Source organism: Camelina sativa, chromosome 16 (genome assembly GCF_000633955.1).
Source record: "Camelina sativa cultivar DH55 chromosome 16, Cs, whole genome shotgun sequence".
NCBI lineage: Eukaryota > Viridiplantae > Streptophyta > Magnoliopsida > Brassicales > Brassicaceae > Camelina > Camelina sativa.
In genome coordinates, this window is record NC_025700.1 from 20,913,225 (window position 1) to 20,925,132 (window position 11,908).

Below are 11,908 nucleotides of genomic sequence, written 5' to 3' on the forward strand. Positions count from 1 at the left end.
TCCTGCAAAAAAAAAAAAAAAAAAACCATCAGCTCTCATGAACAAATGGAGAAAGGAGAATCACTGAATCATGCAAACAGTCCAGCTTGACGACAAGTTGCATGAAATCTTAAGTTCATACGGAAATCAAGACCTTGTGGTTTTGGTATTGGTGTATTTGTGAAAATGACTCGAGTAGGAGTGCATATGATATCCACGGGAACATCGTGAATCGCCAGTTTCTCGAGGGGTATATCATATACGAGCTGACAATCATGTACTGCAAAACAAGTAAACACTTCATCAATCATGTAATGATAAATAACAAAAAAAAAAAAAAAACAATAGAAGGTTGTCCAAAGTTGGTACTTAATTATATCTATACCGGTTGTAACAACGGGTGTGGAATCATCAATGGCTCCCATGTAACGCAACATCCCATATTCAAGTTCAGCAAAACCCTAAACACAAAATGAGGAACTCAACTCATATCTGTATATATAGTTGCTTCAAATGAATTGTCTTTTAATTGAAATTGAATTTGTAGCAATCTCACCTCTCCCTTCCCTAATCGAGCACCTGTTTGTGGGTTAACCGCAACAGAGCCAATGACGATGAGATCAACCTTGATTTTGTCATCAAGGCCAATCGCTCTTCCATATTTAGCTACTCCTACAGAGGTGCAAGCCTCATTGGTCGTTTCGGGTTTCAAGAAATCGGATTCTAGTACAGAGAAGAATCCTGTTCTTAGTCTAGGTTGAGGAGTCAGCAACTTCTTGTCACCTACAATTACAGCAGACAAAAAAGACTAGAATTGGAATACAACTCAAGACTGTTCTTCTTATACATCACCAGAAAGAAATAAAACTTTCATAAAACTGTAACAACTCAACACCTTTGCGACAAAAGGGATTGCAATATGATTGAACATGAGTTCAAAACTCTATAACTAACCAGAAAGTGTAAGAAACCTGATTTGCTTTTGCGGGGAATCAGGATTAACCTTCACGACCATAGCCTTACGAAAAGCCTCAAGCTCGGCTAACTGCACCAAAGAACTCAAATTTAGGCACACTCACTAACAAAAGGCAATAACTAACTTATCAGCAAGAAAGTGAAGAAGGGAGGTAAAAAAATTCGCAAACTTTTCCTGCAGCAGCCGATGCACCGACGAAATTAGGGATTCGGTGATGAACAGGTCTAGGTCTCATAGCGTAGTTCCTAGCTTCCATTAGATCCCACATCTTCTTTCGGATTACCCATTTCCACGCTTTCGGGTCGTCACCACTATCTGGATCCGATTCCAGTTCCTTTTTCGCCGTCTCCGCCATATTCTCCATCGCCGCCGCGTCTAGACTCAACCGTTCAGACTCATAAGCCACTGCATCGAAACCGACGCCGCTATTCTCCGATCCGATTCCGGAGAAATTCCTCCGCCGTGACCCGATTTGCACCGGGAGAGAAATCGGTTTCTGGGAATTGACGAAGGGATTGGATCTAAAACAAGGATGGATTGCAAATCCAGGTGATGATGATCTTATCATTGTTAGATCCACGAACATGAAACACACTCAAATTCAGGTTTTTGAAAAATCTCAGCTTTGTTTAGTGTTAGAAGATAAGAAATCAACGGCTTAGATCATTCGTTTAAGTTCCCGCTGAAAACACTCTTCTTCTCCTGGAGGGTTTAGTGTCAAATTTCAAAAATAATTATTGATTTGATTAAATGGGCCTATTATATCGGCCCAAGAAGCAGTTCTTCTTCTAGACGCTTCCGCGAGTAAAGTACACGCACTCTCCATCTTTCGCATCGGACGGCTTGAACACAAGCGAGTAAAACTCACGTAACACAAGCCGAGCGCGTGATATAAGAGAGCGGGGGTTGCCAAATTCAAATTTAAACTAAAAAAAAAAAAAACATTTCAGGGGACGATTCCGATTCCCAAATTACAGTACTTCTTCGATTCCCGAAACTCAGATTCACCAATTCTATAAATCTAACAATCTGAAGGTGTTGAAAGTGATTCATGGTGAGAGAGAGAATCTTCAGAAATGGAATTTCACCGAATGAAAAGAAAACGTTTACAAGCGTTATCAAAGAAACACGGGATCCCTGCGAACATTAAGAATACCGAGATGGCGAGAAGACTCGCGTATATTTTCGAGGTAAACCACATTGATCCTAATTTCTTGCAAACGTTTTTATCTTTAGGAATCGTCGGTTGATTTTGTTTGTATGTGTATGTGTGTGTGTGTGTGTTTTTGACTGTAGAAGGAAACTTTTACGGAATTGATAGTTTTGCCAGATGATTCTGATGAAGTTGATGTTGTTAAAGATGATTTAGTTGTTAAGAAAGTAAGATTTAGTCCTGAGAACGAAGTTTTTGAATTCACTCGTTCTATGAAGGGGAAGGATGTTCGAACGCGTAGCGAAGGGATTGATAATGTTGGAGAAAGTGGAATTGAGCTACGGCGGTCAACGCGGATTCTGGATAAGGGGAAAACAGTTGTATCTGGTGGTGTTACTCAGGAAGAGTGTAAAGGAACCGAGTTGATGGCTTTGGAACAGTTTGAATATGAGGCTGATATCTCTGAGAGTGAACAAGATGGTTTCATGGTAGAAAAGGTTGGGAGACGGTCTACACGGATAGCATCCAAGGCAGGGACCTTGTTACCTGCTAATCGGTCAAAATTGCTTGTAGATATCGATGATAAAGAAGATCAGCTTGTCAAGAATAATGTGAAGGAGTTGGTATCTATGGTTCAGGATACAGGAAATTGCCATCATAGGAAGGATGTGCAAGATGATCCTAAATTTGAAAAGGTTCCTAGGCGATCTAGACGAATTGGGAGAGATATTGATGTGCAGGCTAATACCCTTGAGGATCAGAGAAGGTCAACAAGGCTCAAAGCTAGATCTACGGTGGTTACTAGTCAAAAAAGCGAGCTAGCCACTAATCAAACGAAGGAGCTTTCAATAGATTGTGAGGTTCAGACAACTGAAGATTACCGTATGATGAAAGTCCAGGATGCTTCTAAAGTTGAAATGGTTCCTCGGCGTTCAAAACGAGGTTGCAACGAAATTAGTGTACTGATGGATAAGCAGCCCGTTAAGGCTGTGAAGCTTGATCACCTTGGAGTAAAAAAGGCTCCAAATCAGTTTAAGCAACGTGAAAAGCGTCTCAGTAAACTTCTAGTAGATGATGGCCAAGCGCAAAAGGGTGATAAACAACCAAAGAAAACTTTTGGAAATGGTAGTGAGGATAAAAAGCTTCTACGAAGTTTGACGCACACTACATTAGCTAATACGCTAGGTCAAGCAATGAGTAGTTCAACGAAGCCTTGTTCAGTTATTGACAGTGAAAAAGATGGAGCTTCTGTTGATAATCTGAAGAAGTCAAATGTGATTGATGAAATGCAGATGGATGATTCATTTGAGAATCCAATAGTGGTTGAAGAGAATCTGGTTGAAAAGAAGACGGGGGAAACTCTTGAAAAGAAGAGGGATAGATCACGTCAGGGCAATCAAACGCCAAGAAAACTTTTGGATCAGTACGCTCATTTTGAGCAAGAAGAAGCAGACAAGAGTAATGTCGGATCTAGAGGCTCTTCCAAGAGGTCAGAGACAATGAATCAAATATGTGTTAAGGAGAAGCCACAAGGAATGATCGAGAACTCAACTTTTCCATCTGACACCAAAGCTGCAGAATCTGTTCTGATTACTGAGAATGTGTTGGATTCTACACCGGATAAAGCAGTTGAAAGTTCTCAAAGAAAAAACACTCAAGAGTTGAATTCTGAACTTACGGAAGATAAACGTGAAGAGAGACTTGAGCGAGACTCAGTTTTGATTGCTGCGGTTAAGGAGAACGAAAAGGAAGTATCATCATGCTCTGTACTTCTTAGCGATCGTTTATCACCTGCTTCAATGCAATATTCAGTAAGCAATTCTAAAGCTGAGCTATTCGCCCCTACTGGCCATATCTTTGTTAAAGAAAATGCTTCTATAGTTGTTGAGGAAAATACCAAAACCATGGACGAAATCCTTATTTGCACTCCTATGTCTGAGCTCAAGGAGCAGACCTGTCTAGAAGGTACGTTTGCTTCATTTGATCTGAATTATTTTCAGTTTTATGTCTAACTATTTATTTTCTAATTTGTGTTTCTTTCTGATGATTAATCACAGCAATCCTGGAAAATTCAGCTGAATGTTGGAAAGAGATTCACCCAAGCAAAGCTGACGAGAAAATATCCTTAGAGAAGGACGTACAAGCAGCAAATTTACATGGAAACGTTTTGGAATACAATACTGTCGGTTGTCTTAGTGCTGGACCTGCTATTGGCTCTTCCAACACTATGAAGACAGTGAATCAAGAATTGGTAAAAGATACGCAACAAGGAATGACTGAGGAGCACTCACCTTCTACATCTGAAACCAAAGCTGCAGAACCTGTTACGATTTCTAAGAACGATTTGGATTTTGCACTGAAAGTTTCCGGTCATTCACTGGAAAGATGCACGCAAGACTTGGATTCTGAACTTCTAGAAGGAGAACATGAGCAGAAAACATTTCTCATGGCTGTGACTAAGAAGGGTAAAGGGGAAGCATCATCACTGTCTAAGTTTCTTGTTGAGCGTTCAGAAGTGAACACACGCCCTGATATCCGCAGCACTGGTTGTTATCTATCTGTGGAAGAAACTACCTCTCCTGCTAAAGCACATTTACGAATGAGCCATCCAAAAGCCAAGCTAGGCGTGCCTACAAGCCGTATCTTTGACAAGGATATTGTTTCGACAGTTATCACCGAGGAAAATATTAAAACCAAGGAAGACACCCTTATTTGCACTCCTAGATCTGAGCTTAAGGAGCATAGCTCTATCTCTAAGTTAGCCAAAATTGAAGGTATGTTCTTTTATTCATTTGCTTTGAACTATTCTTGTATTTTTCTCGAACTAATTATTTTATGATCTGTATCTTTTTCAAACATTGAATCACAACAATCCTGGAAAATTCAGCTGAATGTTGTAAGGAGACTCACTTAAGCAAAGATGATGAGAAAGGAATGGAGGACTCACTTTCTACATCTGAAACCAAAGCTGCAGTTTCTGTTATGATTTCTGAGAATGTTTTAGAAACTACTCTGGAAAGCTCAATTGATATTTCACAGAGAAGAAACACTCAAGAGTTGCATTCTGAACTTATGGAAGGAGAATGTGAAGAGAAACATGAGCAAGACACAGTTCTGATGGCTTCAACTAAGGAAAAAGTGGAATCATCATCACTGTCTTTATTTCTTATGGAGCGCTCAGAAGTGAACAACCCTGCAGTCGAGCTTTTTGTAGAAACCACACAACCTCCTACTTCAGTACTGTTAGCAGTGAGCAACCCGGAAGCTGAGTTAGGCGATCCTACCGACCATATTCTTGTGAAGGATATTGCTTCAACAGTTATTGCCAAGGAAGATATCAACACCAAGGATGAAATCTTTATTTCCACTCCTACATGTGAGCTGAAGGAGCACAACTTTGTAGCTAAATTAGCAGAAGAAAAGGGTATATACTGTTAATCATTTTAATTTAATTTTAAATTTTTTGCTTAACTAATTACTTACTTATCCATGTTTCTCTCTGACATTCAATCACAGCAATCCTGGAATATTCATCTGAATGTCAGAACGAGATTCAATCAGGCGAAGATGGTGAGACAGGTTCCTTAAAGAAGACAATACAAGCAGAAAATCTTTATGGAAACTTTTCTGGATACAACACTAAGAATAGTTCTCTTGGTGAATGTGTAAATCTGGAGATGCTGGATGAGATTCTGGAGAAATCCGAGCAGAAAAGTTATTTTGAAAGAGGTTGCAAACTTAACGCGTTAGAGCTAAAAAGATGCTCGTCAACTGATATCACTTCTCATTCTCTTGAGGAAAATAACGTTTCAAAGTGTTTTGAGGAAGATAACACAGAAGCTCTGTCCCTACCTCTACCTAGAAACAACGATTCTAGTTCCTCTGATGAGTTAGCTATATTTACTACCCCAGAAAGGAAGTTGATGTTGATGGAACGAAGCAGTGAAAGGGGAAAGATGCGTGCAGCTGATTCAGTGACCCAACACAATGATGAAGCAGTAGAGTCTCATGCTATTGTTTTCACAACTCCTAAACAAGTTTCAACGCTGGGGAATGCTGAGATAGATGAGGCCGGAAAGGAAGACGAAGCTGAAGTATCCACTGGGCTACAGAATGATCAACCTTTAGCAAATTTTGAACCAAACGAAACAGGATGGCAAGGAATCAATAGTGCTGAGAAGTCATGTCTTTTTACAAGCGCGGAGAGACAACTATTGTACGGAGGATCTGAACAAAAGGAAGCAGTAATTATTGGAGAAATAGTGGGTGAAGAGTTTCATGACGTGTATGTTATTCCAAATGTTCCAGTTAAACATACCTTTCCAGAAAACTCAGAATTGGACGAAGCTGCAGAAGGTGATGTTAATAAGTCTGTTAAATTGCGAGTTGACTCTGGCATTTTCACTAGTGCCGAGAAACATTTTGAAACAGATGAAGGGGTAAAAGGAGACAATATAACTGCTAAGTCTCATGTTGTCTCTGATCTTCTCACTGCTGCCGAGGGCCACTTTCTTCTGATGGGAGTGTCTGAACCAGATGAAGCTGAAAAAAGCAGGGAAAAGGGAATGGCTCTTGCAGCTGAATCAATGACCGAACGAAACGATGAAGTAGGAGAGTCTCATGCTGTTGTTTTCACAACTCCTAAACAAGTTTCAACACTGGGGGATGCTGGGATAGATGAGGAGCATACATCTACCATCTTTCCTGATGAATTTGATGTCAAGGAATCAATAGTGCTGACAAGTCAGGTCAAACAAGGAGATCGATCTGGAATGAATGAAGAAAATAGGACTGTTGAGCTTCAACGTGATTCTGGCACTTGTAGCCTGGATGCACATACTCTCTTGGGAAATTATGTATCAGGTGGAGGGAACAACCCTATGGAGTTTTATGAAGATTATGTTGTTTTCACTGACCAGGAGAGATATGAGCTTGCTGGATCTGTTGGACATGATAAAGCTAGAGAAAGTGAAGGAAAAGAGGTTGTGCAGTTTTATGAGAAATCTGAAGTGTCCACTGGGCTACACAGTGCTCAACCTTTAGCATTTTCTGAACTAAGTGAAACAGGAAGGCAAGGAATCAATAGTTCTGACAAGTCAGGTCTTTTTACAAGCGTGGAGAGACAACTCCTGTACGGAGCATCTGAACAAAAGGAAGCAGTAAAGACTGGAGAAAAAGCGGGTGCAGAGTATCATGATGGGTTTGATGTTCCAGAAAACTCAGAATTGAACGAAGCTGCAAAAGGTGAAGAAAATAAGTATGTGGAATTTCGAGTTGCCTCTTTCACTAGTGCCGAGAAACATCTTGAAACAGATGAAGGGGTAAAAGGAGACAATATAACTGCTATGTCTCATGCTGTGTCTGATGTTCTCAGTGCTGTTGAAGGCCAGTTTCTTATGGGAGAGTCTGAACCAGATGAAGCTGAAAAAAAATACAGAGAAAACAACGATGTGGATATGTTGGGTGAATCTAACACGTCCTTTGGCCCAGAGATGCACATGCTGTTTGGAGAATCTGAACTAGATGGAACAAAAAACATACGAGATTATACAGCTACCACTTGCGAAGAGTCTTTTGCTTTCACTTCTCCAGAGAGACGACAACTTTTAGTAAACTTTGAACCATACAGCGCTCGTAAGAAAGAACAAAAGGTGGTGGAAGACAGTGTGGTTCAGGAAAGTCTTCTTGCAGTTCAAGATTTCAGAGAAAATACCATTGCTGACTCAAGCAGTAGTATCGCATCCAAATTTGTTTACATCAATTACTCTAATGCTGGGATAGAGACTGCAGGCGCAGAGTTAATGCCGAAAGGTTCTCAGGCAGAGGATGTTGCAGGTCATATTTCACATGTTGACTCGTTAAATCTTTTTGATTTTGAGACTGAGGAAGCAGAGTCAATCATGGAAGCAGAAATAAATGTTTCCTTTAGCTCCTATGTTGCGTTACCAGCCAAAGGTAACTCGGAGACAATTGACGAAATTTCCCACGACCTTGAAGTTGCTGGAACATGTTCCATGGTGTCTGGTGAGCAACTTCTTATTAAAATTTCATACAGCCAATAATATAATCTATATCATATGACGTAACCATAGGTTGACCATTTTGTCTGAAGTTATTATGCTTATATCATTATATCAGTTGAGATTAAATTTTCATCTCTTTCTTCATTCTTGAAACGCAGAAGAATCTGGCCCTTCCACTGACAATCAGAATCAGATACATGATGCGCTGGAAGAATTGGCAATAACAGGTAGCTATCACATTAACACTCTTACATTTCAGTATCACATGCTCGAGGCATATTTAAGTGCAAAATTGTTATATTGTTTCCAATCATTTGTAGACATTAATGAAGCAGATAAGCTAACAAAGAACATTCAAAAAGGCTTGGAGGGAAATTTCCTGTTGAATTCTTCAGGTGGCTCCTATGTCAATGTCTCTGGAAAGACATGCATCTTAGCTGGAACCGAGGATGAAGATGAAGCAGCTGGTCCTGTTGCTACTGCCTTTGGTAAATTTATTTACGACATCTTAGCAATTTCTAGGTGTTACTTACTATATTGGGATATATACTCTTGACTAATAACTGCTTCTACTCAATCCATTCTCACAGAGAAAAATATCTCTCTGACCCCTGATGAATATACTGTTCAGAATAACATGAATGAAAAAGTTTAGTTTTCTAACAAATGTTATGTCTCTTGTATCCAGCAAAAATGGCAAAACAGCTAAAACAATGACTAACCCCTAAATGTTTATTTCGTTTTATAATTGCAGATAAGGAAATGATCAGCAGAGAAGCTACTCCTGAAACCAGAAAGGAGATATCCGAGATGCAAGTGAGAAGAGAACCAAGCTTGATTTACGGAACACAAGTGAAGCCTAAAAGACATGACATGAAAGAGAATGCACCAAACTTGAAGATTGTGCATAATCTTAACGTAACAGCTCCAAGAACATCAAAGAGACAGCCGCTCCAAGACTTGGGGAAGAACTAGAAGACGAATCTGCATATCTCATGCACTTATCTAAAATTTCTCTTATCCGCTATAATAATTTCTGCTTCTATTATGTACTTTGAAACACCTATCTTGAATTAGTACTACTAAGCTAATTACGTTTCAAATTTGCAGTATTGAATGTGTTTTTATAAAAAATAGTTTGCCTTGTGCTTTCTTCTGTTGCAAGATGATCAAATAGTCATATTATGTTAACACATGCACCAAACCTATTTCTTCCAAAGATTTTGATGGTGACTATGTTTCGGTTGAATTGAATCAAATGAATTCCAGGTCAAGTGATCCTAATGTGGCCCATTAGCATACTCGCTTGTAAACGATAGTAAATGTTCTATAGTCCCACTAATAACGCAGGTTTAATACAGTAATAATACCCACTACGCCACTCAGCACTAATTATCTCACAAACTAATCAGCTTCCCCTCGTAATTACTTTGGCCCTTTCAATCTACCATTTACTTGTAACAGTCAAGTCCTAAGTGACTATATAAACTCTCTAAGGTTATCTCTCAATTCTCATCACAAACATTAGCAAATTCACCATATCCACTCTTAATCTTTTTTTCTTTCGACTTTACCAATCTGTGAGATATGGCTATCAAATCCAGTTTCATGGTAACCACGCTCATGCTCATGGTGGCTTCCTCCATAGTGACAGCTCGACCTCTCATGAAACCATCTGTGGGCTCGTCGTCTCCCCCCACAAGCCTTGTGTACAGGCTCAGGCTTGATGAAGATACAGGTTACTGCTGGGACTCACTGATGCAGCTCCAACACTGCTCTGGAGAGCTGATCCTGTTCTTCCTCAACGGTGAGACTTACATTGGCCCTGGGTGTTGCAGTGCTATAAAAACAGTTGGACGCAAGTGTTGGCCTACTATGATTGGTGTTCTTGGGTTTACTGCACAAGAAGGTGACATGCTCCAAGGTTACTGTGATGGCCATGACTCTGACAACAACGGTGAAGACCATGCTCTTTCCTCCTCACCACTGCCTCTGTCCGTGAACTACAAGCCTACGGTTGTTAGATCCTTTTCTAACCCTTGAATCATAGAATTCATTCAGGTTACACGCCTGCTATGTTTTCTTTTGCTAAGGAAAATTTAGTCTTGATGTAATTGGAGAGGGATATTGAAAAATAGCTTCTCTGTTAACACTTTTGAGAATAAAAGATCTGGCATACATAATCTTCTTTCTTCTCAAATTCTCTTTGTTAATCAACCGAAAAACATCACTATCTCTAAGCCCTGATTAGGTCAGGGACAGTGGAAAAACATACCAAAATCAAAAGAGTTCACTTGATCCATAACTAAGGCTTCACTTGCAGAGAATCCTCGATTCGTTGGATGAGTTGTTTGGCCGTCAAAGCACCCTCCTATATAATTCACAAGGAAAGAAAACGATTGTGAGTAAGATCAAGAACTTTAAGAGTAAACACCAAAGTAAACCACAAGATATAAAAAGACAATAGAACTCATCATACAAAGCGATCACAAGGCTCTCCATCTTTGAATAAGATAAATGTAGGAAGTGCTTCAATCTTGTACTTATTTGCAATACTCGGGTACTTTTCGGTATCGATCTTCACCACCTGGATCTTGTCTTTCAGGGTTGAGCTCACTTCATCGAGTATTGGAACCATGAACTGGCAGGGACCACACCTGCCAAACGAGCATTACATTCTGAATTACTAGCTTTTCAAAATCTATATGTCAAACGAATAAGCTCAAAAAGCAAACAGACTACAATGGATCCCAAACTAGACCAAAGTATGTATACTCATTCATATGTAGCTAGCTAATACCAAACTTGGAATTGTACAGAGAAAATGGACTCACCAGGTCGCATAATAGTCAACCAGAACTGGCTTGTCAGAGTTGACAAGCAGATCCTCAAATGAGTCATACGTCTGCTTCTTGGCTTCAATCTGAAGTAATAGCAACAAGGTCTTGTAAAATTAGCTCAAACTTAAATAGGAAGACACTCACTTTAAACGAATTCCCAAACCCTAGAGTAACAATAATCAGCTAGGAACTAAAATAAGAAACTAGCACCATAGGAAGACTCATCAGCAGCTCAACTCTCACCGGAAAGTTTCAAGCTTGAGATTGAAGTATTACTTTTTCACATAGATTAGCACACAGAAAGCTAGATTTAAATGGAAATACAAAGTTAAGCAAGCAGAGAAGGAGAGAATTACAGGTCGAGGAGTGCAACGAGTCGTTGAAGATAAAGAAGGAAACTTTATAAAGTCTCCGGTTCGAAACCGACGAACGGGAAACTGAAATTTAACGGCGGAGATAGAACGAGAAGTGAAAGCAGAAACACTAGACGAATCTTTCGAATTCAGCGAGGGAATCTTACACGACGAGAGAGATATCGCCGCCATTGAAAATAAAATTTCAGAAAAAAGACGATCTTTTGATTCAGCCGCGGCGTTAGTAGGTTGACGATGACACTTGTGAAAACTCAATTTGACCAGAGAGAGAGAGAGACAGAACCGAACTCTTCAGAATGAAAAAGACAGAAGGTACTAGAAAGAGTGTGATGATCCACTACGGTCGAGTGCACCGTATCGTTTTTGTAATTGCCCACCTAAACCACAAATACGCATACCACTGTACCCAAACACACCCTTGCTTTTATGTTCTACGCAGCTGGGAGCCTGGGACAGTTAGAATAAAAAGAGAAAAACTTTATTGAGTTTCCTGAAGAAGCAAGTAACGAATATATATTCTCTCAAACATATGAAAGCTACCAAAAAAAAAAAAAAAAAAAAAA

At 39.7% G+C, this 11,908-nt stretch overlaps 4 protein-coding genes across 8 annotated transcripts; 2 read left to right on the forward strand and 2 right to left on the reverse strand.

Annotated features, from left to right (window-relative positions):
- Nucleotides 134-1,634, reverse strand: LOC104753883 (5-formyltetrahydrofolate cyclo-ligase-like protein COG0212; the record flags this gene model as incomplete). The annotated part of the gene is given in 5 exon segments (XM_010476069.2): nucleotides 134-259; nucleotides 365-440; nucleotides 536-762; nucleotides 934-1,024; nucleotides 1,125-1,634. Coding segments are annotated over 5 exon segments (937 nt in total), but the record flags the coding sequence as incomplete, so codon positions are not given.
- Nucleotides 1,898-9,275, forward strand: LOC104751571. Of its 5 annotated transcripts, none has more exons than XM_010473528.1 (8): nucleotides 1,898-2,145; nucleotides 2,252-4,073; nucleotides 4,166-4,882; nucleotides 4,996-5,532; nucleotides 5,625-8,132; nucleotides 8,290-8,358; nucleotides 8,452-8,619; nucleotides 8,886-9,275. In XM_010473528.1, exons 1-8 carry the CDS (start codon nucleotides 2,032-2,034, stop codon nucleotides 9,104-9,106), a joined length of 6,156 nt encoding a protein of 2,051 aa, XP_010471830.1. In that variant the 5' UTR covers nucleotides 1,898-2,031; the 3' UTR covers nucleotides 9,107-9,275. The 5 variants fall into 5 exon arrangements, with proteins under 5 accessions (XP_010471830.1, XP_010471832.1, XP_010471833.1 ...); XM_010473530.1 differs by having other exon boundaries at nucleotides 8,464-8,619; XM_010473531.1 differs by having other exon boundaries at nucleotides 8,467-8,619.
- On the forward strand, nucleotides 9,557-10,203 carry LOC104751572 (egg cell-secreted protein 1.1-like). The gene has a single exon (XM_010473534.2). It carries the CDS (start codon nucleotides 9,719-9,721, stop codon nucleotides 10,172-10,174), a length of 456 nt encoding a protein of 151 aa, XP_010471836.1. The 5' UTR covers nucleotides 9,557-9,718; the 3' UTR covers nucleotides 10,175-10,203.
- Nucleotides 10,259-11,649, reverse strand: LOC104751573 (thioredoxin Y1, chloroplastic). The gene is made up of 4 exons (XM_010473535.2): nucleotides 11,328-11,649; nucleotides 10,966-11,054; nucleotides 10,611-10,788; nucleotides 10,259-10,502 (listed from the first exon to the last, which is right to left on the reverse strand). Exons 1-4 carry the CDS (start codon nucleotides 11,514-11,516, stop codon nucleotides 10,437-10,439), a joined length of 522 nt encoding a protein of 173 aa, XP_010471837.1. The 5' UTR covers nucleotides 11,517-11,649; the 3' UTR covers nucleotides 10,259-10,436.

What these genes read in the sequence shown, in the direction of transcription:
- LOC104751573 (XM_010473535.2), bottom strand. Translation starts at nt 11,516, where the DNA reads ATGGCGGCGATATCTCTCTCGTCGTGTAAGATTCCCTCGCTGAATTCG. An exon ending in CTCGTTGCACTCCTCGACCT is followed by an intron (nt 11,055 to 11,327) that starts GTAATTCTCTCC and finishes CTATTACTTCAG; the next exon opens with ATTGAAGCCAAGAAGCAGAC. An exon ending in GAGAGCCTTGTGATCGCTTT is followed by an intron (nt 10,503 to 10,610) that starts GTATGATGAGTT and finishes TGAATTATATAG; the next exon opens with GAGGGTGCTTTGACGGCCAA.
- LOC104751572 (XM_010473534.2), top strand. Translation starts at nt 9,719, where the DNA reads ATGGCTATCAAATCCAGTTTCATGGTAACCACGCTCATGCTCATGGTG.
- LOC104751571 (XM_010473528.1), top strand. Translation starts at nt 2,032, where the DNA reads ATGGAATTTCACCGAATGAAAAGAAAACGTTTACAAGCGTTATCAAAG. An exon ending in TAAGTTAGCCAAAATTGAAG is followed by an intron (nt 4,883 to 4,995) that starts GTATGTTCTTTT and finishes TGGAAAATTCAG; the next exon opens with CTGAATGTTGTAAGGAGACT. An exon ending in TCCTGTTGCTACTGCCTTTG is followed by an intron (nt 8,620 to 8,885) that starts GTAAATTTATTT and finishes TTATAATTGCAG; the next exon opens with ATAAGGAAATGATCAGCAGA.